A 26,034-nucleotide genomic window follows, 5' to 3' on the forward strand; every position below is an offset into this window, starting at 1 on the left:
GAGGTGCTGAGCACCCACCTCTCTTGCAAGTGTTAGTGGGGGCTGCGGGCATTCAGCACCTCTGGAAATTAGATGCATGGAGTCTCAATTCAGGCACCCAAAGTCAGAGGCTGTTATTGACCAGGTCAGCCTAAGTGTCCCCTCAGCGGTGGGGAGGGTCCAGGACCACACAATGGGACATGGAGTCTTCCACTTCCCACCAGTTCGACTCTTGTCCAGATCAGCAGGGAAAGGATCCCGATCTGGATCTCCATTAAACTGGGGTAAATCTATATCAGCTCAGTTGAAGTGAGTGGAGTTATTCCAGATTTACACCAGTTAGTGAGTGGAGAAGCTGCTTCTCAATTGGTCTCATCCCCTCAAAGAAGCCCTTCCACTGCTTCCCCACACCACCAGCCCTCCCCTGAAAATCTCTGCCTTGGACAATTCGGGTTGTGTCTCTGCAGCCATAGGAGGCCCTGCTACTCTGCCTAAGAGGGGCAGCACATTCTTGAGCAGGCTGGAGAATGACCTGCCCAGGGACTCTCCTGGGATCTGAGGCAGGGACTCCATCAGACTGCTCACTGCAGACTTTGCCCTGCTTTAGAGAAGGGAAGGAGGGTTTGAATGCAACCTACCTGAGCAAGAGGTGAGGATATAGACCAAGACCGCTATGCAGCTACTGCTGATAAAGGCCAGCAGCATGTCGTTACTGAAAGTCCTCCTCACTTCATAGTCAAATAAATCCGTCCCACCGTACAGCACCTGCACTTTGCTGGGGTGGGGAGAGTGAGGGAGAAGGCAGAGAGGAAAATATACAGTGAGCAAGGCCGGAGGATCGAACCACATGCATCTCCTCCAAAACAAGAGGGAGGTCATGCGTGCAAAGCACCTGGGAAGCCGCTGTGCGACCGGATCAAGTCAGATTGCAAGGAGGGGTGGCCGAGGTTTGCATCAGGAGAGCAGGTCGCATATTTTTAAAATTCCGCCGGTGTATTGCGGTCAGAGGTGTTAATAGAGTTCTTGCTGTCAGCAAACAGCTCCGGAAGCTTCCAAAGCCATTCCCATCTGGAATCTTAAATCACTGCTTATTATATTAAGCGCAGATGTAATAACTAGAGGGTGCAGGCAGAGCTCGGGCCTGTGAACCGCTGCATGATTTACCAGCCTCTGCTGGTGCCAGCTGGGTCTGAGCAGAGATAATCTAAGATAATCAAAACCAGGAATACAATAGCCCTACACTGCAGGAGCATGCCCGTAATCCAGCCTTTTTAAAGGCTTATATGCACCCACATCCCTATTCCCCTCCCTGCTCCCCATAACTGCAATCCTTCCCCTGCCCTGTACTCGGAGGAATTTCAGAGCTGACCCGCACTGGCTGGATTTCACTTGGCTGATGAAGATCAGAGTCCCCACAGGTCAGGAGTACCGAGATCCAGAGCAGCAGATGGCTGGAGAACGAGAAGTTACACCTGACACAGGCAGGTGGCCTGCTGGAAAGCCCTCTTCCAAGCCACTGCCTGGCCATCTGGTTCCCTGGGACCACTCCTCCATACTGGTCAGATGAGGTTCCCCCTCCAGGTGCTGGAGCAGGCACAGAACAAAGCCCAGATCCGACCAGGTGGCTCCCAGCAGCACAGAACACCAGGGAGGCAAGCTCCCGTTTACAGGGGGAAATCCTGCTCTGGGTAATACTCGCTGGCTCTGCTAGGCTTAGTCGTCTTCCTCCAGCCTGACACCAGGACCAAGTGGAGAGTCAGGTCCTTAAATTGTTAGTTTTAATCAGGGCCGGCTCCAGGCACTAGCTTATCAAGCAGGTGCTTGGGGCGGCAACACTGGATGGGGCGGCACTTTCAGGTATTCGGTGGCAATTCGTTGGAGGGTCTCTCACTCCCGCTCGGAGTAAAGGACCTCCTGCTGAATTGCCGCAGATCGCGAGCGCAGCTTTGGGGGGGGAGGAGGAGGGGCTGCTTGGGGCGGCAAAACCCCTGGAGCCGGCCCTGGCTTTAATTAGACTCATCCACCTCTTTTAACAGGCCAGTACGTCATCAAGGGCCAAATTCAGACCCTTCAGGTGTGAACAGGGGCAACTCTGCCGAAGCCCGTGGAATTAGACTGGTGCAGGATGGATGCAAGTGACAGCCCGATGTATCTGTATACACCTCCACCTGACTGAACCAGGCCCTGCAAGGACAGCCTCACCTAGCGCCGGGTTCTGCTGTCAGCTGCATCTGTGCCTACCCCCAGGAGCCCCCCAGACTCAGGCCTTGCCCCCCCCCCACACACACACACACGTTGTCCCATGGTAACTGTATTGGTATAGTTAAAACCGTACAAGCGCCCTAGTGTGGATGCAGTTAGAGCTGAATAGAGAGCTACTCCCGTATGGGAAGGGGACTAAGGTGTACTGATGTGAGGCACCTTTATACTGGTATACCAGGCCATCCATTGCAGCTACTCCTGATTGACACCCTGGCAGATGAGAGCAGAATCCGGCCCTCTAGACTGGAACACCCTTTGTGTGGGGGAGTAATTCTGCCTGGCTCGTCGCAGGAACGGCTGCCCCGGGCTCACAAGCCGAGCCCCACGCCAGCTAGCACTGGCCTGAAGCATTAGGTCCTTGCATGGTCTCGTACATGTTGCTGGGGTCAGGAGGTATTAAAGCAAAGAGGAAGGGTGTGACCCATTCATTGCCACATGCTCCAGCACCTGTGGCAAGGGCATTCTGCAGGGAGGAGACCACCCAGGCTGGCCTATGGTCCAAGCCACTCTGCCAAATCCTGCATCCTCATTCCAATGATGAGGAGAGCCTCCTAATTGGACTTACCCCAGCAGGGTTCACAGGAGCGTGGCTGCCTGGCACCTTAGAGCCTCGCCCCCCCAGCATCAGTGCAAAGAGTGACAGCTGATGGAAGCTGGATTAACCCCTCATGCACCTAACACACCAGCTGCTCCTCTAATGTAAGTGACAGACAATCTCCTCCTCTGCAGGCTGGATAGTAAGTCACCTGCTCCGTGCAGGGTCCTCCTGCCTCACCTGGTGGACTGCTTGGCCAGCATGGCCACATAGGTGACCACGAAGCTCTGGAACTTGCTGCGCTGCTCGTCCCACCTGTCCTCCACTGAGTAATAGTTGGGCAGGGGGGCCCCGAAAAGGATCTCGCTGCGGAGGAGGGAGCTCTTCATGTTCTCTGCCGACAGCCCCTCATCCACATACCAGTAGAACTCGGGGTGGGTCATGGCCAACTCCAGGGACCCTGCGGGAGAGACAATCACAGAACCCTTTAAGTCAAGTTCTTCCGGCTGGGCACGGCGTATGGCGCCAGCCTGACGCTGACAGAGCCCCATGCGCTCTCGCCCTCTGTCTCATCAGAGAGCAGCCAGCTCAGTGGGATCTCTCCCATCCTCTGCTCTCCTGGCCAGAGAGCCACCTGGACAACCCGACCTAAGAAGGGGATAGGCCAACAAGAGGGCTCACGGCTGTGACAGCCATCCTGTCTCCACACGGTTGCTTTGCTCCCCATGTCACCTGTGCTCAGAGCTAAGGGGTGACCACACCAGTATCAACCACAGCTGCTCTGAACTGGTGGCCTGGAGCTCAGAAACCCCAGGCCCTGTTACCCAGAGGCTCCTGAGTGCAGCAATCTGAGAGGTCCACAACGGGAAGATGGAGCCAAACATTCCCCGTGGGAGATTGGGGGCAGGGTCATTAGGGAATCTTGCCTCTGTTGCAGCCCCACGGGATCAGGATAGGGAAGCCAGGAGTGGTATCCTATAGGGTGGGATGCACTAGCCAGAGTGGGACGCTATGCAGCATCGTATATCACGCAGGCCAAAAGCCACCATTGATCATAGGGTTGCTGTGGCGAAAAAAGTGTGCGGCTCCTGCTCCACCCAACTCAGGTGAGGGGTTGGGATTCCCATGCATGCTGGAAAACAGAGTCCTACAGCAGGGCGGGGGAACATTTCTTCCAGGGCACTGCAACGAATCGAGCCGGGTGGCTCTGAGTCACAAATCCGTGAATTCCAGGTTGCAATGAGTCCAGCAGCAAGGACCAAGGGCCTATTTTGGAGCAGGTAACGGGTAGCAGAGCTGCTGCTCGCAATGGAGCAGATGGAGTAAATCACGTGCCTGCTCCCTGTATGCTGCTCTGGCTGGCTTTCAATCCGCAGCATATGCCTGGGAGACAGATGGAAGCTGCTTCCCACAACCACATCCCTCCCACGGACTAGCAGTGATTCACTTCCAGCTACCTTGAAACCCTCCCCTGCAGGAGGGGCTGCAGCCACAGGTAGCAGGCCTGGGCTAGCCAGCCCGAGCACATACCTAGGGGGTCCAGGCGGGCTGGTACTCGGGGATGCTAGCCCTTGCTCCCCGGGCTCATGCAGCTACACTACAGCATGAGCACATCTACGTGAGCTGGGAATCACCCCCGCCCCCAGCTCCATGTGTAGACGGAGTCATAGACAGGAGACTCTCCAAGGCAAAACGATTGTCTCTACAGGACCTAGCGCAAAGGACCCCTGGTCTCTGACTGGGATTCCTAGGCGCTATGATAATCGCTAGCAGCGGGTCCAGGGCCCATGGTCTGACTTGGGGATTGGGCAGATGGAGGGGACAAAGGGCCTGATTCCCCACCGCTCAGCACCTCGCACTGCCATTGACACCGGTGCAATTACAGCAGAAGGGCACCCACTTTGCACTGGCATTCGTGACAATACAAGGGGCAGGGCGGCAGAGGATCAGGCCGAAAAGACTCAGACCCAGGATCCTTGCCCAACGTGCAGGGCTTCTGCCAGGTCCCCATCTCCATGGCATGAAGACAGGTACTAAGTCTTGAAACAGGGACGAGAGGGCAAATTCAGAGTCGGTTTCGCTGATCCAGTGACAAACCCACAAGGCCAGGGTGGGAAAACTCCAGGGGCATAACCCCTGAGCCTGGCTGGAAAGGCAACGGGAGAGCCCCATGCCCTAAAACCCTGAGCTCCCCATTCCTCAGCCCAGCCAAGCCTTCCCAGGGCAGATGGATATCAGCACTACTGTATCTAATCTGGCTGGGCCCACAACATAGGCGCTGTCCAGCCATACAAGGAGACCCGGACCCGGGACACACCTCAGTCCAAGTCCACCCACCTTCCCAGGCTCACCTTGGATGTCAGCCAGGTCCTGCCCCATGCCATCGTAGTAGATCTTGCCTCCTCGTTCGGTGGGGAAGAAGTATGTCATGAGGGAGCTGGGAGGGGAGCAGTAGGAGTAGGAGCCCAAAGGAAGATCCTTCAGGACCTCATGGGGCTTCCAGCAGAACTCCCGGAAGCGGGGGTGGTCCATGATCTTCCGCTCTATCTCATGGATGGTAAGCAGGCGCTCGGAGGTGAAGATGTTGTTCTCGGCGTCCCCTCGGGCCAGGAAAATGAGTTCGATGCGCCAGTGGGCGTGTGTCTGGGTGTTGGCGCTGACGTAGGTGCTGGAGTAGTCCCAGTGCGGAGCGCCCCGGGCGAGGCGGGAGGTTTGGTTCACTGGGCTCCGCCAGGCCTCGAGCCCAGCAGGGCTAGTCCTCTCTCCTCCCGTGGGAAGCGCCGCACTGCGCTTTGGTCTGGCCCCACTGCCCAGCCGAGAGTCGTTGGGGTGGAGCTGCTGCAGCTGCTCAAAGAGCAGCCTCTGCAGGGTCTCCGATGTGAAATCGGCCAGGTCCCTGCGGTTCCGGCCCCACGAGCCGAACTGGGACTTGAGGGCCAGGGTGAGCGCATCGAAGCGCTGCGAGGACTCGTGGTTCCTGATCTCAAAGGCGTTGTAGGAGATGTCGATATCCAGGGTAGGGTAGTGTAGGAACATGACGATGGCCAGGGCAGCGGGGATGGCACAGCCCAGGAAGAGGATAACACTGGCGCAGCATGGGTTGGTGAAGATCCAGCCAAGCACGTTCCAAAAGCCAGACACCGACAGCATTGTTGGCAGTGGCCTGGGATTCCACTGGCATTTGCCACACAGCTGGGGACCCTCACTCCTCTTCCGGGGGCCAAAGGCAACCTCCTCCTCCTCCTCCTCCTCGAGCCAAGCGTCTTGCAACAAGGGGTCATCCTCAGCATCCATGTCCAGCGCCTGTGGCGAAGGGGGACAGAAACAGGAGTGAGCAGGGCACCCACACGATGGAGAGAGCATGGGAGGGAGCCATGGCTGGGCCCACCAAGGCACTGCAAAGGAGCTGGGGGTGACAGAGGAATTGTCCCAGACAGCACAGACAGAGTCACAGCAATGACCTAGGCATGCCAGGCTCGAGGGAGGGATGAAGTCCCAGGCTCCCAGCTCATTCAGGCAGCAGAGAGCCTCTCTATTTTGATGCCCCAGCTACAGCCATGCCAACCCTGCCTCCTTGCTAAGCTCCCATAGCAACCAAATGCTGGGACCCTGCCCAGCTCCATCCACACCAGGCGCTTCAGACACAGGGATCGAAAGCGGCCTGCACCGCTGTCCCAACTTCCGGTGCTTTGTCGAGGGGCCCTGCGTGCCTTCAACGGCCATCGGCCAGAGACCGGAGGGAATCCTCTGGGCACGCAGCCCCCGCCTGCATTGCAGCAGCTGGGCCATTTCAGTTACCCGGCCTCCCCTTCGTGCCCAGAAATAGTTTATGCCGTCAGATGAACACTGCCAAGGACTCCTCACACTAAGGCTGAGAACCCAGATATTTATAGCCATGTTATGTATCTTCCCTGACAGTGTGCACAAGCACAATTCATCCCGGTCCTTGGTATCAGTCCCCAAACCTTGCCGACGCAGGGTAGGGGCAGCCAGGCAGGATTCTCCTGGGCAACGCATGAAAAATGCTTCTAACTTCCAGGAGACAATTGCAACACCATGGTCCCCGAGGGCAAAAGCGGCAGGCTGGTTTACCAGCAGTTACCCCAACACTTCGGCCTAGAACTGCCCAGCCTCGGGGCCCCCCTCAACCCCTTGCCATGGGAGTCCATCGCCAGGGTTTACCACATGAATTTGCATCCCTTGCTATGGAACAACGAAGTTACAAGCAACCCCACGGCTAGAGCTCTCTGGGGAGGGTGGGGCCTGCTCATGGTGGGGGCAGCGGGGAAGACAAGGACACACCCTGGAGATGAACGGACACCTCAGGGCAAAGCATGAGCAGGGGCGCTTCTTTCCATAAGGAAGCTATTAGCACTGTGGTTCTTGGCCTAGCCCATCCTGGGTTAAAGAAAAGTGTGTTGGGGACCCCCTCTCTCCAGACAGCCAGGGAACCCCGGACACAGGTTGCGACGGCCTGGCCATTGCCTTGTGGCACACAGTCCTACCCAATCGGCCAGTAGCCCTGTACACTAGCCCACTCTCATGTCACTGTGGGAGAAGCTACCCTGAGTCACTGCCCCACCTCCACCCAGGACTTTCGCGAGTCCTCGGTGAGGAGCTCCTGTCTCCCCCAACCTCTCCCCTCTCCCCCTTCCAGCCCAGCCAATGAAGCCACCAGCAACACTGGGAATTGTCACAACACATTAAATCCCAACTCATCAGCCACAGACGCCGGGATTGTTCTGCCCATCTGCTGCGTCTACAGAGGGAAGAGTTGGCTCAGCGGCCATGCACACGAGTGTGTTGCCTGCCTGCCTCCACCAGCCTGAACGGAGCTGTGCCCAGCTCCCACCCTCGCCCCTCACGCTGCTCCGCTCCCCCAGAGTGCGGAGGCAGGGGACATGGCTGATGTCCAGACAGCCAAAGAGCCTCCCTTTCACCAGACTCTAAGTGCATATCTGAGGGTGCAAGGGGACTCGGGCCAAAAGGGGGGCACTGGAGTCTGCCTCACAACCTCTGCTCCATTTCCCCACCGTAAAAAGCAGCAGCTCCAGCACTATCCCCGGGGCAAGGCAGCAAAGGGGTGTCTCAGAGCATTCAGGAAGATCCTGGACACGACAGAGGGAGGGGGCTGGGTTCAGGGTCAGCTAAGGGGTTATTCAATTTCCAGCGTGCACATTCCAGAAGCAGGCAGGGCACCCTTGGGTTTCACTGCACATCCGTGCAGCACTGCACGGGGTTGAGGCCCTGGGGAAAAGCCAAAAGCAGATTAACAACACTGAGCAGAAAGGCTAGTGTTGCTCACATGATCAACTTCAAGCCAGCCCCCAGCCAGCCAGTATTTGTGTATGGGTGCTGGAGATTGTAGGTCCAAACCCTGCTGATAACCTATGCGGAGATGATGCTATGGACATGCAATTATATTCCTCTGATCTCCCTTCCCACTGCCCAGACACCCCACCTGGGCCCCCATTTCCCTCTGAGGGGATGGGAGTACCGCAGGACCCAGCCAAGGGCAGGTATAGAATTTTTTTTAAATAATCTTTGTGAGAAAGAGAGGTAAAAAGCTATAATCATTCCGCATTTATTGAGCTTCTGAGGAAAGATGGGAAAAGCCAGTAATCCTAAACAGGAGTGTCGGTGCGTGACAAGAAAGGGAAGAGGGGACACAGAGAGAGAGAGAGAGAGAAACTGACATGGTAACAGTGCAGGAGGAAAAATAATCACACTCTCTTCTTTTTTGACCAAAGCCCAGGAAGCTGCAATCTGAGGCCACATCTATACTACAATGTTCGGTCGATTCACGTTGCATCAGTGTGCAGCCGCTGACTGTTGTCTATTGCTCGGGTGCATGCCCGCTTGGCTGCTTGCATCAGTGCTGTGTGTACTCACAAGTGGCTGTGTCAATGGAAAAAGCCGTGCACCATGGTAGGTTTTCCAGCATGCCCCATGCCACTGGCTGGCGCGAGCCTCGTGGGACATTTTCACAGGGCTTCTGTGAGACACCAGCAATTCGCCCAGGGATTTGCTAGGAACCAGGGGTCAAGTACACACAAAGCCGCTCCTTCCATCCCATGATGCAGGGCATTGGGTGACAGCTACTGGAGGACTTTTAGGGTGGACACAAGTAAAGCAGCATCTGCACTTGCACCGCATCCACAGAAGTCATTTGGAGAGGTGGTGTTATTGCTTCACTGAAACGGAGGGCTTACGTCCGCAGGAAAGCAATTTAGGCAGAAACGCATGCACCATGAGCTGGAGACAAATCGATTTAGGTCGACCTAACTTTGTAGTGCAGATCGGGCCTGAGGCAGGATATCAGATGTCAAGATCTCCACCCTACCCATTGCTTCTAGCCCAACTGGGGCTGGGAAGCTGCTTATAACTGGGAAGCTACATTGTATCCCTGTCTAGTGACACCTCCTCTTACCAGAGGTTTGGGGCCTTTATTAGCATAAATCCAGAGTCACTCCACGAATGCCAATGGAGTTCCTGCTCCAGGATGACACATCCCAGTGTAAGTGAAATCGGAGTCTGGCCCCTGGGTGGGATCCAAAGGGAGTTGTCTCCAGAAGGTGGATTGGAAGGGAGGGGAAAAGGCAGGAGGATATAAGAGGGGGGTGAGATCTTCAGGGCCTAGTCTCTGCTCCTAGGGAAAAGGAAGGACCTGGAGGAGGGCCTGGTTGACAACAAAACAATTCCTGCTCCTCTCTGCAGGTGGAGGGGCCAGCCAACAGGAGCATTTTCCCCTTGCTCAGCTCTGCACCTCCTCCTCTGCTCTGAACATCCTTCAAAGGAGACTTCACCACGGGTGCGGGTGCAGAGCCAGATGCAGCCCAGCCTCACCCCTGGGACTCGGCTCTCACACAGCCCCTCATTGGTTCCCGCCTGGGTCAAGATGAAAGCTGATCTAACCCCCGGCACGGCACCGAAGGAGATGGGTAGCATGATTCCAAGAGCAGAGAGCTCTGAGAGAACTGCATTTCCTCTGCTCATTACCACTCAGGAGCAAGCTCGCCTTCCCTCTGCTGGCTGCTGTGTTGTCTAGGGACTGCCAGTGCTCAGATAAGGCCGTGTTCCTTTCCCTTTAGCATCAGTCAAGCCAGCAGGCCCTGATCTTGCAGCCCTAGTCAAAGCTGGCTCCTGTGGGGACAATGCCCGCATCGGGATTGCAGGATCAGAGGACAAGGCCAGCTCAGGCTGCCGACACCATGCAGAGAAAGGGCTCACGCGGCCCTCCCTCACCAGCCATGGATCACGCGCCATGTGAGCAGTCACTCGCCAGCCAAAGAGAGCCGCTTGCTGGCTGCAGTTACGCTGCTGCCGAGGCGCACACGTGTCTCCTAAAGGGCCGGCACGAGAGGGACGGCAGCCCTGGAACCTAGGTGGCACTGGGCAGCTCGCCACATGTAAGGGGAAGGATGAAGAGGCACCAGCCAAACATGCCCAGAAGGGCCGGCTCCAGGCACCAGCGGAGCAAGCAGGTGCTTGGGGTGGCCAATGGAGTAGGGTGGCACGTCCGGCTCCTCGGCGACAATTCCGTGGCGGGTCCCTCAGTCCCTCTCCACGAGGGAAGGACCTGCCGCCGAATTGCTGCCAAAGGATGAAGCGGCGGGGTAGAGCTGCTGCCAAAGTGCCACCAATCACGGCTTCCCTCCACCCCCCTGCTGCTTGGGGCAGCACAAACGCTGGAGCCAGCCCTGATGCCCAGACTAGGCACCGACACAGCGCACCCCTCGTGGAACGAAAACAGCAGGATTAGGAGTCTCTGGGGGCAGTTCTCTCTGCCACGGCGGCATCAGCAGGGATCTGCTTGGGAGGGCTGCACTAGAGAGGGAACTAATGGGTGGCGCTGGGACCTTGATCAGATTTGGGCTTGGGTTAGAGGCCAAACCAGGGCTAGGGTTAGGTTAGGCTTCAATGGCAGGGAATCTCCTGGGCTGTCATCCCCCTTCCAACTTTGGAACAATCCTGGACCCCAAAGGGTGGCTGAACTCCCTGAAACGAGGGGATGTGAGGCTCTGATTTGAGGACCCCCCTGCAGGCTCAGCTCCAGCTTGTCCTGTAGGATGCAGGAGGGTAGAGAAACGAGGAGACACATGGAAAAACAAATTGAATCCAAAAGCATGGCAGAAATGCACAGACGCCAAACATCTGCCATGCTCCCCAAGTTGCACACTCCACTCTTGACAACGTAGCTATGGCTTCCCTGCGCAGCTTGCTCGGCCTCGTTAGACTGCAAGCTTTTTCAGGCAGGGACCAGTCCCCTCCGGATCCTTGCTTCCAGGCTGTATGTGGGAGTGGAGAGCTCCCAGAGGCTGTCCTTCCCCAAGTTACATCATCCTGATTCTCCAGTGGCTTTTACCCCAGGAATGTCCGAGTGCAGGGAGAAGCTCGGGAAGAATCAGAGTCGGGGGCCTTGTAGCCACACACCCATCCCCTTTTCTGCGGGGGGCAGGGGAATACCTGAAAACTAAACAGTCTCGCCACTGCTGCTTGGCACCAGGACACGAGGGATCACAGCTGCTGCCTGTAAAAAAAGGCACAAGCCCTCGTAAAGCAAACGCTAGTTCACCCTGCGGAGGAGGAAAATGCTTTTGTTCCCCTGGCACAGCCACCCCATCTGCAGGCCTGGATCTGCCTGTGAGCAAACCCTGCCCCACACCAGATGACCCCGGGTGAAAAATCTGGTTTTCAAGCAGCTGCTAAACTCGCTCTTCCATCCCTCCTTCCCATAGCCCACCCGGCACAGTACTCCTCTGCGGCTGCTGCTCACTGCACTCCCACGCAAACGCACACCGCGTGGGCAACGCTCTGGCTTTCAGATCGCCTCTCCCATCACTAATGCCCATTCTGGGCGGCAACCGGGAACTGGAAAAGGTAGCATGGAAAGGGACACGTCCAGCAAAGGGACGCAGGCAGAGGGGCCGACAGAGAGCGTAGTGTTAGATGCTGTTGCTGAGTGGGGTCTCCTTGCATTTGTGATCTGAGCAACATGATGGCCATTCCAGTCAACCCCCGCCCCTTGCACTGACTTTATCCAGACTCCCAGCTGGAGAGCACGCAGGCTCCATTTCTGCTAGCCCTCTGCTCACAGAGCTACCCTGCGGGACCGCACCATGGCAGAACCCCCTCACAAGTGCCAAGCCGGTGCAAGTCACTGGTAAAGGGGTCTAGCGCCCACTTGGACCCAGCAAAGCCACGCAGTGGAGAGTCAAGCCCTCTCCCTAACCCACTGGTTCCAGCAGTGGCAGCTTCCCCGCACATCCCACCAGCTCCCCGGGAAATCACTGGGTGGAGATCTCCCTTTGCTTCTGCTGAGCAGGGACTGTGCATCACACCCACCCCAATCTTGCCCAGACACATGCTCCTCTGAGGTGCCTTCCTCCTTCAGCCAGCTAAGTGCCACTTGAGGACAGCAAAAGCAGCAAAGAATCCTGTGGCACCTTATAGACTAACAGACGTTTTGGAGCATGAGCTTTCGTAGGTGAATGCCCACTTCGTCAGATGCATGACTGCATCTTGAGGATAGTGAGAGGGGGAGAAAGATGCAGGTTCGGCAGCACAGCTGAGCTGGGGGTGAGCGTGCAGAAAACTATCTGCTCCAGGGAGCGTGTGGGGCGGGGACGAGTCCCTAATCAAGCAAATAAAAAGCCTTTGTGGTTCCTCAGCATCCAGCCCTATGGACCAGAGCCAGTCACGATTCAGTTCCATTCATCCTCCTGGGATGCCTGCCAAGGCTGCCAACAGCAGGGAGCTCAGCCTGCCACCTAGGAGGGGCTGGGACAGGCACATGGTCCTGCAAGGATCAAGAGGCTGAGCTGATGTAAAAGGGCCCAGCTCTCCTGAAGACAGTAGAGTCAATAATGCAAACGGGCACCAGCTGAGGATCTGGGCCTGCACCTCACCCACCAGCACAAGCAGCTCAGGGGACGTGTGTTCTGGGTTTGTGCAATGCACTGCACAGGGGGGTCCCGGTTCATGACTGGGGCTCCTAGGCACTGTGGTAATGCTAATGTCAATTTGGGTGGGCAGGAGAAGTCATGGCTACTGCTTGGACTCGCTCTCCAGTTTTGTAGACAAATAGGCATTACAGCATGAGAAGCCAAGACCCCACCATTTCGCTGGGCCCCATTCCCCTCTGTCTCGCCCCTGGGGCTCATCACCTGCGCCTGGGCAGAGTGGGCCGCATCAAATGCTATCAGCGGGGTCTCAAGCCCCTGCAGCATGGGCGTACGTGATGGCACAAGGGGCAAAGCCAGGCAGAACCAGGCCCACGGGTCCCTTGGGACCCGAATCCACTCGGATTGTAAAATCCGAACCTTACCGTTCTACCTGGGAGCAAGTCAACCTGGCATTGTGTTGCCACTTACCAGGCTGACTAATGGGTTAGTCAGTCATTTAAGGGGCTGCAGACCAGGGAAGCACCAAGCTCTGAGTCATTATTCCTCTAGCTCTGTAAGCACACCCAACTCCCAGCATACAAGAGGAGGCTGGGCCACATTGGTAAAACTCTTGCTGATTCCAGTCACTGGAGTGGGCAGAACCTGACCTTTCAGCTCGTGCCCCCAAAGATCTGCAAGCACTTTCATCAATTCACACCCAGGCCCAGCAAAACCTCTATGACTAAGGATGATTTCGATTTAGTAAACGCTGGGATACAAAGCAAGTCATCACCTAGTCAGGGAGAGGCAGTGACAGACAAGGAAGCTAATTATACCTGACCTGACTAATTAATGCCAACTTTCAGATTAAAAAATCCTTGCTAGTGTTCCATTTCAATTACTCGGTTGCTCCTTTTACAGGAAAAGGGGAACTGTGCGCACCAGCAAGACAAAAAGAAACGGAGACAGAGAAAAAGGCTAGAAGTGAGAGGGAAAGACAAGTTCTGTAATATGCGAGCTCCCGATCGACAAAATAATTAAACTTCACATTCCCAGCCCCCCCTGGGCAAAGCTTCCAGAGCCCAGCTAACCGTTCTGAGGCTGAAATTGTATTCCTGAAACTTCACAGAGTTGCTACAGGAGGCAGTTTTCAGCCTCTTCGTCATCTAAATAAAGTCTCTTCGGGGGGGCTTTGTGCCTTCTCACACAGCTTGCAAAATCATTTGATCAGGTGCCAGCTCAGAGGAGCAGCCATATCGCCGGGTGGAAGAGCCAGCAAACCCTGTGTTGATGAGGTCCAGGGTCTTCTCTGGTCTCCACTGCCCCACACCAACACAACCATGGCTTGGTTAATTCATGAAGCCTCACAATGCCCTGTGAAGTAGGGCAGTGTCACCCCCCTTTCACCCATGGGGAAAAGGAGACACACAGAGGGGAAGACTACATTTTGTGAGCATCTCTAACAGGAGACACCAAGCATTGGCTTTTCAGAAATGCTGAGACCCCCCTGGCATTGTGGGGCTCAGCAGGGGCACCAGCTGGGACATGTCCTGTTGTTAACAGGGATACTCACATGCTTAAAGTCAGGCATGTGCTTAAGCACCTTGCTGAATCAGGGCCCAGGTCTCCTGAAGCCCTGTGCTAGAGCCACCCATCCATCCTTCCCCCAGCTGTTGCAAGCCATGCAGATTCTCTCCTCGTATCGTACATAGGCTCTGACTTTTGGTTTTGCTGGTGGGTGCCCCACATCAGCTCCACCCCCTCCCCTGATAGCCCCTCCCCGAGTGCCTCCTGCCCACCACTCATTCCTTTCTGCCCCCTCCTGCCTTAAGGGCAGTGGGGGGAGAGGGGCAGAGAGGAGCAAGTAGTGGGGCATCCCCACTCAACAGCTGATGGGGGCGCAGGGCCAACCGCGGACCAGTTGATTGGCAGCCAGCCCCAGGCCACCAGAGCAGCAGCCCCAGGGTGCTGAGCAGCTCCCACTTTGGTATTGAACTATGCAGCTCAGAGACAAGGTGTTAATCCATTGTTTTTCTTGGCTCTTTGCATTTCCGTTCGCTCCAAATGCTTTGGAAAGATGCACATAGGCCCCCAGGCACTTTACAGATCAGAACGACATCAAGATGCCCCAGCAACATGCTGGTGTCGGAACTGCCGGGCGATGATGTGGACACGGGTTTGCTGGGAGAGAAGTCAGAGGAAATGAATTCCACTGGATTTTGCTTTTTTTCTTAAAGGGGCCATCCTCTGCCATCTGAAGACCACGGAGAGGGAGGGGGGCAGACTTCACAACAGGCCATATGCAAGAGGGAAAGTTGACTAAACTCCCAACCCTTCTGCAGGGGATCAGGCACACACACACTGCTAATTAAGGCCTTCTCTTTCAAACCAATAACCGTCTCTGTCTCACCTTTGCCCTCGATTTCATTTCAAGCCTGCCTGGCGTGCTGCATGGAAAGTTTTCAGCCTGGTTAACATCAGCACAGCTAGAGAGGGAAGAGGCCAGTTAGATCTAAGGTCTTGTCTCCACCAGGCAAAAAGGCTGGCTAGAACATTTGTAGTTTGCAACACCTGTGATACCCTTGGTAGCCACATACAACTGCCATCCCAGTGGTCTTACAAGTGGTGACTGGACCTACTTTAAATTACACACAAAAATCCTGCACTAAAAGGACAATATGGTTGCCAAGTCAAACCCTCAGAAGTTAGGAAATGCCAGAATTAAGGTTCCTTGTGTAACCTTAATTCAGTCCCCTTGTGTGTGCTCTTTGATAGTCTTTAATGTCATGTATCACGTGCTATTTTTTCTACAGGTTCTTTCCCTTAGTGTCCTGGATGGATGGTGCTCAGCGATTCAATATTTTGTTTTTCCACTGTGCGGTCCCAGGTCTTATTTATGGCACACTAGTCAAACACTGCTCTGAGGACAGAATTGTTAGTGTCCTCCCAGACTTTCCTTTGGAGCTCAGAGCTGTAACAGCCGAGTGCTTCGCAAACATGAATGGAGTTGTTTTCACAGCACCCCTCTGAGGTGAGGCGTGGTATTATCCTCATTTTACTGATGGGGAACTGAGACCCAGATTAAGGTCAAAAGTATCCACTAATTTTGGGGTGGCTAAACTGAGACACTTAGGACCTGATTTTTTCAGAGTGCTTAGCGTGACATTTTGGGGTATGTCTGTGCCAATGAACCTGAAGCAAGGTGTGGCCTGTGGCAGCCCAGAGCTGCGATTGCAGGGAAAGTCCTGCTCAGCCCCAGGCTGGAACAAGCCCAGCGCAGATGGAATCTTCAGAGCAAATCTAAGAAATCTGTACTGAGCATGTGAGAAGTGGGATTTTTTCCCCCCACAGATTTTATAACAGCCAAATGTGGGTGGATTTTCACAGGGACAGCAAAAGACACAGGCATGGCACAAAGCACCCGCCTACCAAGTGTCGAGTCGCTGCTCCAAAGCATGAAGGTGTGAGAGCTCTTCAAAGAAAGAGAGTCACCAGCATTTTTTTTTTAAACATGGGGAAAATGATGCATTTTTTTCCCCTCAAGAGCAGCTGAACCATTTGGGCAGAAATTAAAAACAAACCAAAAAAATTATGATCAGCCTGAGGCAGACACTTGGCATGGAAAATTTCAGCCCAAATGATTAAAAACTGGCAAAGTTATAAAAAAACAAAACCAGGGTCTTATCATGGGAAGTGTCAGACAACCTTAGCAGGCAGTGCTATCAGCCCCACCTGGAATATCCTGCTCCAGCGGATCGTTCACTAGACTATGAGTCAGGAGATTTGGCTTCTGTTCCCCGCTCAGCCACTGATGTGCTGTGTGACCCTTGGGCAAGTCATTTCACCTCGCCTTGATGGTCTTGTCTATTTCTGCATCTGTACAGCACCTAGCACCAGGGGGTCTTGATCTCCATTGAAGCCTCCGGGCACTACCACAGCACAGAGAATAAAATCGAGAGCAGAGTATAATCCCACCCCCTAGAGAGCATTTCACATCTTAAATGACACTTGATCTTAGGAAATCAGATGGAGGTTGGCTAAGAAAATTAATCGTGTGTCTCTCTGGGCTATTGCAACTAATTATTGGGGCGCTGAAGCAAAGTACCTTGGTTTTAATCATACAAAACCCCTTCTGCCGTGTTTGCTACTGGAGTTATTTATGTATTGTTAATGGTAAAGCCTCACTGTGACTCAGGCTTGTGGCACATGGCGTCAGTCCACACTGTGAGCCTCTCAGCTTGGGTAGACAGACTTGTGTTAGTGGGGCTCGTGCTAGGGCATGAAAAGCAGCTGCACGGACCCTGCGGCACTGGCACCGGCATTGGCAATGACTCTGGCTAGCTGCACAAGTTCCCGTCTGGGGCCCTCCTGCTGTTTGGATGCAAAGGAGAGCAGCTAGGTCAACAGAAGACTTCTTTTGTAAACATCGCCATATCTGCACCAAGGCTTAGGTCAGCTTAACTACAGCACACAGGAGCGTAGACTCACAGCACAGGTGTAATTCAAGGCTCGCACTGGAACCGCTTACCCTGGTGCGACATATTTACACGCCCATGTAGCTACACTGGTACAACAACCCCCAGTACGGGCCTGCCCTCAGACTTCAGCCATTGCCTCAGCAGAGCAGAGACCCAGCCTCACACACAAATCAACCGTTTCTTCTTTCCATTTGTTTTCTGTTTGAGATAGCTCTGCCAGTTCCACACGCCCTCCCTGCTGCCCAGGCGTGGAAGGCATGAGATGACAGTAACTTGTGATGGGAGGTGCGTACGAGCCACATACATCAGCCATCCCTCATTCCAGGCACAATTTAACTTCCATTCTGCATGGACTAGAAGGTCTCACTTTTATTGCTATCATTTACTGACACCAGAAATGCCAGACTCCAGCTATCGAGGTTAGAGGGGACGTTATCAGTGCTAGAAAATTGATCCCAATGGCACTTTAACAGCACTCAGCTCTTCTACGGCATTTTCCATCCCTAGAGCTCAAAGTGCTTTGCAAAAGGGTGTAGGGGTTGGCATAGCCATTTTACAGAGGAGAAAATGGAGGCACAAGGGGGAGGAGTGATTTGTTCAAATCTCATAAGGCAAGTGCGTCTGTGGTATTTATCCGCCCCCATAACCGTAGAATCCTGAGCCCCTCCCCATGTCTTTTATGTAGTTGTCCTCACTGTACTCCTGAGAAGTAGAAAAATGCTACTACCCTCTTTTTACAGAGGGGAAATCGAGGCATCAAGTGGTTGAGCTGCTTGCCCAAGATCACACAGGAAGTCTGTGGCAGAACAGGAACTGACTGCAGTTCTCCCAAGTCTGAGACTAGAGGCCTAATCCCTGGCCGATCCTGTCTCTCAACTGCCCCAATCATTCTCTTGTGTCCCTGTGTACCCCACTACTCAGGGCATGTCTGTGGTATCACCTTCTCCTAGCTGGTCCACAGAGGATAAGAGTGTCCTACACCTACCAGGTGATGGAGTTATCCCTTGAACTCAAGTGAAGGAGACTCATGCTTTCAGTGCTGAATTCATTCCTGGGTTCATTCCCCAGTGACCCCTTTTCATGACAAATCACTACAGCTGCTTTGGGGTCACTGGGACAAAGCCTGCCCTCAGTGAAATCAACAGAAACGCTCCCTTTGGACCCAGGAGGGTTCACATCATCCTACACTGAGGTCCTGGCAGCCTGCAGGGCAGGGTATAAGTAGGCTCACGTATCCCCTGCTGGGCTGCCCTCCCCTTAGAAATGTATTCAGCCAGCAGCTCCCCTCACATGGAAACCTGACACTTCCAGAATTAGATCAATTAGCACTAATTTCTCATCTTCCTAGGATCAGGAAGAAATCTGGAAGCAGAGGCGTAAAACCCAGAGACTGGAGTGCCTCCGGCACCACAGCTCTGGCCAAACACGGGAGGGAAGCAGCATCATGATTCACCCAAAACTTCCCCAGGGATGGGGCGGGGTGGGGGGGGAAAAGAGGGTGCTTTGGTGCTTAAACATTACATCTGCAGCTGCCCTGCCAGGACGAGAGCTTAGAGCTCTGACCAACTGTGCCAGCCACGCAGAAACACACCAAGGGCTCCCATGGCTCAAAGGGCACAGCCCTACAGACCATTTGCATACGGTGCAGGAGGGGACAGATGGGTAGAATGAGGAAACATGCTTTAGTGGCGCCTTGATCTCATTTAGAGCCCAAGATCCTTCCAATGCAAACAGGGGCCGCTGCAAAGAGATATTCCCCGGCATTTGCCTGGCTAGCACCTGAGAGAGAGGGGCATGCTGCCGGGTGGGGCAGGTCCTGGGCTGCAGCACTGGCGAGGGTGCTCCATAGGGTGTGGGAGCTGCTGGCCAAGGAGGGCTGGGAAGGCAGATGAAGAAACAGGATTATGCTCCCCCTCCTATACCCCCCTCACACACACCCCTGATACCCACTAACTGTTGCTGATAAAAGTTTGTGCTGATTCCCATTAGCATCAAGTCACATGCTTTCCCCTTCATTCCGTTAGAGGTGCTGCGTGGAAGAGAAAATCATCCTGCAGGGAGCCCAGCTTCTGCAAGAACCACACTGATCACGGGCCAGGCTGTGGTGGCAAAATGCCCCTACCCAGATGGGATGGGCCTTGGCCGACCTGAGATCAGCATGGATCTCCCTGCCAGGCCAGGTCTGCAGGGGACAAATAACTTCCCAGCCTTCCTTTCTCCCCTACCAAACATACACACACACAATTACAGGGAAGCTTCCCAAGTCCAGCCACAGAGTTTTCCCCTAGCCCCTATGCAGTGCAATGACCCAGCCCAAGAGAAATAAACAGAATATACCACATGGTACCCGAGGAGATCTGCTCATAAGATGCACCTCACACACCCCCTCACAGAGCCCTTCATAGGCTGAGACGCTGCTTCCTCTTCTTATTTAAGGCCAGAGGCAAATGCTGCACTTAGCCACGAGGCCATCCTCTGGAGAAGGCAGAGGAGTGAGAGTCAAGGCAGACCTGTTGTGTCTTCCTGCCTCTGCCACAGGTTCTCTTGCAAGGCCTTGGACAAGTCATTTAAGTGAATGTGCTGCAACTTCCACCATCTGTCAAGCCTGACATACTTGTGGCTCTTTAAATTCTATCCATTCAGGGCCGACTCCCAGCTGGTGTTGGCCCAAGGCAGCAAAGAGAACTGGCTGGCTGTGCAAGGTGCAGACATTGACAACCTGAGCTCCCTCAATTCCTACTGAAGCCAATGGGTGCTGTGGATGTCAGGCCCCTCAGGAAGTCAGGCCCTTGGCTTGCCTCAGCAGAAACACTGGAGCCACCCCCCAGCTGAGACAGAGGAGTAGAATGGACGGAGGCAGCACTGGTGGGCATGGGCCTGACCCAGAGGACACTGAAGTTGATGGGCTATATGGGGCCAAACTCATCCTGCTGGAACTCTATTGACTTCACTGGAGTTGTGGCAGGGGTGAATGTGTGCCAAAGATTTTAGGTCAGTAGGGATGTCTTAACCCAGTGAGTTTTGAATCACAGGAGACAAAACAAAGAGGCTTTTCCCATTGGAAAGGTCATCCCAGGCTTACCATCTGTGCTACTCCAAGCCTCGTTCCCAGTAATTGGGATCTAAACAAGGTCCATCGCTTCACTGCACCAGTGACATGGCGAACTGCTCCGTGAAGTGTCCAGAGTAACTATACAGCGATTTTCACAGAGGAATTCGCTCGGTGTAGCGGCAGCAGATTTACAAGACGGCGGCTTCTTCTCTACAGATTAAGCAGTTCCGTCGGAAATAAAACGTTTACCTGCAGATGTATCGTGCTCCTGAATGGTGCTTTATTGCTGCGTATGATGCTGCAGAATCTTTATTGCGCTCTGTGCCCGGATGTACAGACACTAGTGACCAAAGAGAAAGAGCAACACCCAAGACCACAGCCTCTCTCTAAGCAACACGCATGACCCACTAGAGCCGAGACGTGGGGGTTGGTAATTAGGGGTGGGGGTGGCTGATCTCAGAACTTTGAATTCATTTGTGTAAAAATGATGGATGTCAACATGCATTGCAGGCTCCAAAGGCACTTCGGTGGAGGGAGAACTCCCAGAAATAGCTATTTAAATGCCTGCATGGATCCTCATACAAGTCTGAAACTAGCTAGAGTACAAGCCACTGCAAAAAATCCTAGTGGGTGCGGAGACACAAGCATCTCTCCCCCCCCACAGGCCCAGTACCAGGGTGTTCTGAGCCTGCAGCAATTGGCAGCAAGCACCAGAGAGAGCCGCGTTCTACCTGCTTTAAGCAATGGCACAGGGGCTACAGAAAAATGGATCTGGCTTTCGAAACAAGCTTCGGCCTGGGCTGTCCAGATTCTCAGACCCCAGTTGAAATGGAGTCCACTGTTTTAGTGAGTCCCTTTCATGCTCTTGTGGGCCTGTCTCTGCCTTTTCATTTCAACTCAGCCAGAAGAATTGGCTTGGAGATTAAACTCTGCGCAGGAATCGTTAGTGGGAGAGCAAGTGCGGGGAGAGAAGCGGGGGAAGGAGGAGGAGGAAGCTTCAAGAAAAACTGTTTGGGTTGGTTTTGATTTACAAGCAGGAGGGAGGCTTGCGCTTCACTTCATGCCTTTTAAACCTTCCCACAGGCTAGAGTTCAATGGCAACTCCCTCTTCCCAGGGAGGCGGCTTGGCTTGTTTAAATAAAGAGAACAAAAAGCCCTTCCTTTGATCGGGGGAGTGGGGGTTGCACATGTGGCTGTTCCCTGAGTAAGGGGGAGAATCAGGATTTGTCAAACTCTCTCTAAACCAGCACTAAGAAGCAGGTCACTCGACAGACAAGGACCAGCAAGCCAGCACATAGCAGATCTCTCTCAGAGCAGCCAACACTTTGCATTTCTAGATCACATCCTCTTTTACCAGAGACTCTGCAAACCTTTCACTAACACCTAGTAAGTTTTGCAGCCCCCTTGGGAGGGTGTGGGGATTATACCCGACTTTACACATTACTAAACGAACACACGAGGGACTTGCTCCTGCTCTCCCTGAATTCAGTCAAAGCTTCTGGTGACTTTAGCAAGAGCAAGATGAGGCCCAGCAGACTATGGCTCAAATGATCAAGTAGCCCCAGATCCCACCTGCCTCGGTTCTCGGGTACCCAATTCAGAACCTCGGGCATGATTTTCAAAAGCAATAGCACCCATTGCTTCAGTGACGGGAGGCCCAAATTGGGAACTTCAAAAATCAGTAGCCATTTTTGATATATTGACCTACGTGATCTGCCCAAGGTCACACAAGCTGGTGGCAGACCCTAAACAGGAGCCAGGAATCCTGACACCCCTCCAAAGCCCAGGCACAACAGAGAGTAAAACAGCAATTAAGCAAAACTTTGTTACGCCTAGACCCAGATTTCCTTCTTCGCTGTCATTCTGCAAATCTAAGGCTCTTTTCGGTACAGTTTGAGGGGAGCTGGCATGACTCTAGCCATGTATTTTTGTAGCTAGACTGTGAACGAAACATATCAGACCAAATGATCCTTGGATTGAAAGTGCCATGAAAAGGCAACGTATTATTATTTATTCAATTCACCGCTGGTGTAAGCAGGTGCAACTCCCTTAAAGTCAATGGAGCTGTGCCCACTTGTGCCGATATCCAAGCTGGGCCATAGCATCGATAGAGATTTCCATTCAGAGGGTGGGAGAAAACAGAACGGGAAGAGAAGAGCCCATGCAAAGGACATGACATGGTCACGTGACAGTCAGCAGCTGATCAGACCATTCTACAGGTATCATAAGGGCTGGTAATCCTGATGAGCATCCCGGCAGGGAGAAAGTCACTCAAAAGGAACACCTGGAACAAATAGCATCCCACCTCTCCGCAGCTGCACAGAACCTCCCTGGGCAGCCTGGGATAAGTCCAGCCAGAATTCCCTCGCCCCCAGGTGGCAGGCTGACAGAGACACAAGGGCCTGGACCCCCACATTAATCCTTCAACACAGCAGCAGCATGGCCAGTTGGGGCTCTCCTGATTCCCAGATATGTCTCCTCTTCCTCCACTGCAAACACCCTGCTGACACAGCAAGGAGTGCTCACTCACATGCATGACCTATGGTGTGATGTGGATCATGACCACCCTCTCCCTTTAACAGCACTGAGCATTTACAGACAATCTCTCTGATTAACCCCATCAGCAAAAAGTAGCAGGCAGTGAAGGAGACTCAGGCAGGGTTGGTAGGTGGCTTGCCCCAGGTCAGTCAGCAGAGCTGGGATCTGAACTCTAGACCCAGGGCTAATTAAGAGCACAGAGGACTCTCGTACCAGCTACACAAGTGCCAGGCAAAGGCATGCTGGGAAGGAAGAGAGTGGGCAACTGCCAGCAGACATCACTGACACCCACTACTCAGGACTCTGCTACACCATGATCCAAGGGCTGGATCCTGAGCTCACATATCCCATGTAAATCCAGAGCAACTCCACTGATGTCACCGGACCTACACTGGAGCGAGTGAGATCAGCATCTGGCCCCAGCTGCAGTAACAGCTAAGCCCTCGAGTCCAGAGTGTGCAAATAAATGATTCTCACCTCTGACTTCCCTGCATGAAGAAACAGTTACTCGGAGGGATCAGCAGCTTAAAATAAAACCACACAGAGGACTGTCAGAGCCTCTCTTTTCATCCCCTGCATGCACAGCCGCCTCCCCACCTCCACAGAGTCTATGGAACATGAACTGCCTTCAGTTCATCAGGAATGTTCTCTATTAACAAGGTTTGGCTGAGATCAGAAATTAATGGTGCCAGCTCACGAGTCTGATGCCTTAAGGCAGATGGCGGAGAAAGTATTCCAGCCCAGCTTCCCCCACCTCCTCTCCCAGCAAACAGAGAACTCTAGACAAAAATAAAGGGGGCAGGTGTCCAAGGTTACAGCCATCTGTGGAATTCTGATGTCAGTATCGAAAATACGTGAGGGCCCCTGATCTGTGCCATGCGCACTCTGCTCTGAGCCCCGGTGCCTGTAAAACCCTCCCTCTCTCGACTCCCAACAGGCCTTTGGGCTGATTGCAAGGGCACGGGACTGCTCAGAGGTCTTTGCTGAGTGCCTTATTCACCCTCAGCTAAGGAGAGTGAGGCCCTGCTAGTCTCAGGAAGGAAGACAAGGAGGCAATGCTGCTCCCATCAAAGGCAGTGGGGTGGTACCAATGACCAGGAGGACCAGATCCTACATTTGGGGAATTATCGCCGAAGCGGGGGCCCCCCATTGCCAAAGACCCCAGGCCCCCGGCATCCTCTAGGCGGCCCTGCCTATGAGGTGCTGAGCACCCAGTGATGTCAAGAGGCATTGGGAGCGCTCAGCACGCCAGGGATCGAGGTGGTTACTCTATTCACAGAACATCAGGCTCTCTTGGGGGGTTGACTAAGGTATTTCTAAGACATCAAGCACTATGGGATCTGAGCTCAGCCCCCCTTCCCCACCGTAAAGCGTTGTCAAGGGGAACTGTTCGCTGCTGAAAGCCGAAGGTGGCAAGGGAGGAGTGGGTGAAGCTGCCTCCGAGATTTGAGATGCACAGAGCAGTGCCACCTACCGTTACAGTTAAGAACTCAGAGCTCCAAGATCAGGAAGGTATAAACTCCAGTCAAAGGCTGTTAAATCCTAACTCTGCTCCTTGTCCCAGCTGCTGTCTGAGTAGAACCATTTACTCGAGAGACCTATGGAAAATAAAGCTAATCCACACGCCTTAATAGACAGAAGTGCAGGCTGGTGAATGCAATATAAATCACTCATATTCAGTAATAACCGTAGCCTGCTGATTGTCATACTCCCATCCCATGTAATTCTACTCAGCCAGCCACTCTCTTATTCACCCAAGGATCAAATTAATATCACAATGGAAAAGCTGGACATTTCTACATAACTGGGCCAGAAATGAAGCGAGATTCGACTCTTTCATCTCTGATGAACAGTAACTCACAAAGCCACAGCTGTCTATGCTGCATGGAAGCCAGAGTCTATTCCCAAATAGTCTCTTCCCGAGTAGGAGGAGATGTGGTACCTGTTTGTTCTGCCAGTTCCAAGAATAGCATCATCACACACCAGCTGCAAAGCCATAATCCCAGAATCACACCTACACATCATGCTCCTTTTCCCCAAACCCACTGACAGCCCCATCAAGTGATGAGCCTCTTGCATCTGACCTATGGGGCCATCATGAACCCGAAAGGCGCAGTACCAGTATTATCCAGCACTACCTCTACACCTTCCCATCCCTCCCCCAAAAATAAACCTGTAATGCTATCACTAGGTGTTTTTCCTCCCCACTCCTGAGCTAAAAAGCAACTACTTACTCATTCCTTCCCTGCCCCACCCACCAAGCTCTGAAATGCTGTTCTCACAAGTGAAATGGACATGCTGGGCCTCTGTCACAAGCCTTGTAGGCAGACATCCAGGCAGTTCTGCTGCCCATTCGGGTTTCAGTCTCCAGTCCTTTCCATTCCACCCTTATTACCTTGAAACAGTGGGACCAACCCTGACCCCATCAAAGTCTGCAGGGGAAAAGCTCCCACAGTTCAGCCTGAAATGTGTGTGTCACCAGTATTGCTGCCACGGAGACAATGAGCCATAGGGCAAAAAGGGCCATTATTCACAGGAGAAGCAAGACCCTGGATGTACTTAGATGAGCAGGTATCCAGCTACCTTCATTAGTAGATCCCACTCCAGCCACAGCAGGTTTCCAATTAATGAAACTGTTGCATTGCTTTTGAACAAAGCCACCCCCTGCCACCACCATCTCAATTAGCTATCTACAAAGAGCTGGCATCTGGCCAGGGACTGGACTATGGACTCCAAGCCTGCTGGACAAGCCACAGAGCTCAAGGCCTGTGTCTCGTGCACCTCCAGGACAGAAGTCTGAATGGGTCAGAGCACAGCGTTCAGAGATGGAAGAGCCTATCGGACACCAGCCCCAGACCACCCAATCCCACTCCCACTGAAATTAATGGCAAAAACAGTTTTAATGAGAGCTGGAAGAGGCCCCCAGACTGGACGCATTAGGCGTCTTAGCCAAAAGGCCAAGAGGAGCCATCCTTGCATTGTGACTCGACTTCCACTACAGATAATGCCGCCACCTTCCAGATGGATGGAACATCTGTTCAAGGCAGTGCAACTAAACAGTCAAACCACCGGAGAGTCACAGTTCTCAAGAGCTAATGCCCCCATTCAGGGACCAGATTCTGCTGTCTTCACTCAGGCCTACTGGAATCACTGGAAGTTTTGCCTGAGCAAGGATGGCAGACTCAGGCCCCAAATTGTTTGTTTGGATCCATGCACAGATGAATGGCTACATTATTACTGTATTTTCTTTTTCTGAAGCAATTCCAAATACAAGGGGATTAAGAACCCTGGAAGCCTCTATTCTGC

General features: G+C 53.6%; 1 protein-coding gene across 3 annotated transcripts in view; it reads right to left on the bottom strand.

The window, feature by feature from the left end:
* The window catches only part of DISP3 (dispatched RND transporter family member 3), a 58,413-nt gene that overhangs the window by 22,719 nt on the left and 9,660 nt on the right, over positions 1–26,034 (bottom strand). For all 3 annotated transcript variants that reach the window (XM_030537719.1, XM_030537720.1, XM_030537721.1), the window contains exons 2-4: positions 5,128–6,079; positions 3,017–3,236; positions 618–754 (exon numbers count right to left, since the gene is read on the bottom strand). In XM_030537719.1, coding sequence (XP_030393579.1) covers positions 618–754; positions 3,017–3,236; positions 5,128–6,079 — 1,309 coding nt within the window. The remainder of the gene's footprint in view (positions 1–617; positions 755–3,016; positions 3,237–5,127; positions 6,080–26,034) is intronic.

The sequence above is a fragment of the Gopherus evgoodei genome, chromosome 18, assembly GCF_007399415.2.
Source record: "Gopherus evgoodei ecotype Sinaloan lineage chromosome 18, rGopEvg1_v1.p, whole genome shotgun sequence".
Lineage (NCBI taxonomy): Eukaryota > Metazoa > Chordata > Testudines > Testudinidae > Gopherus > Gopherus evgoodei.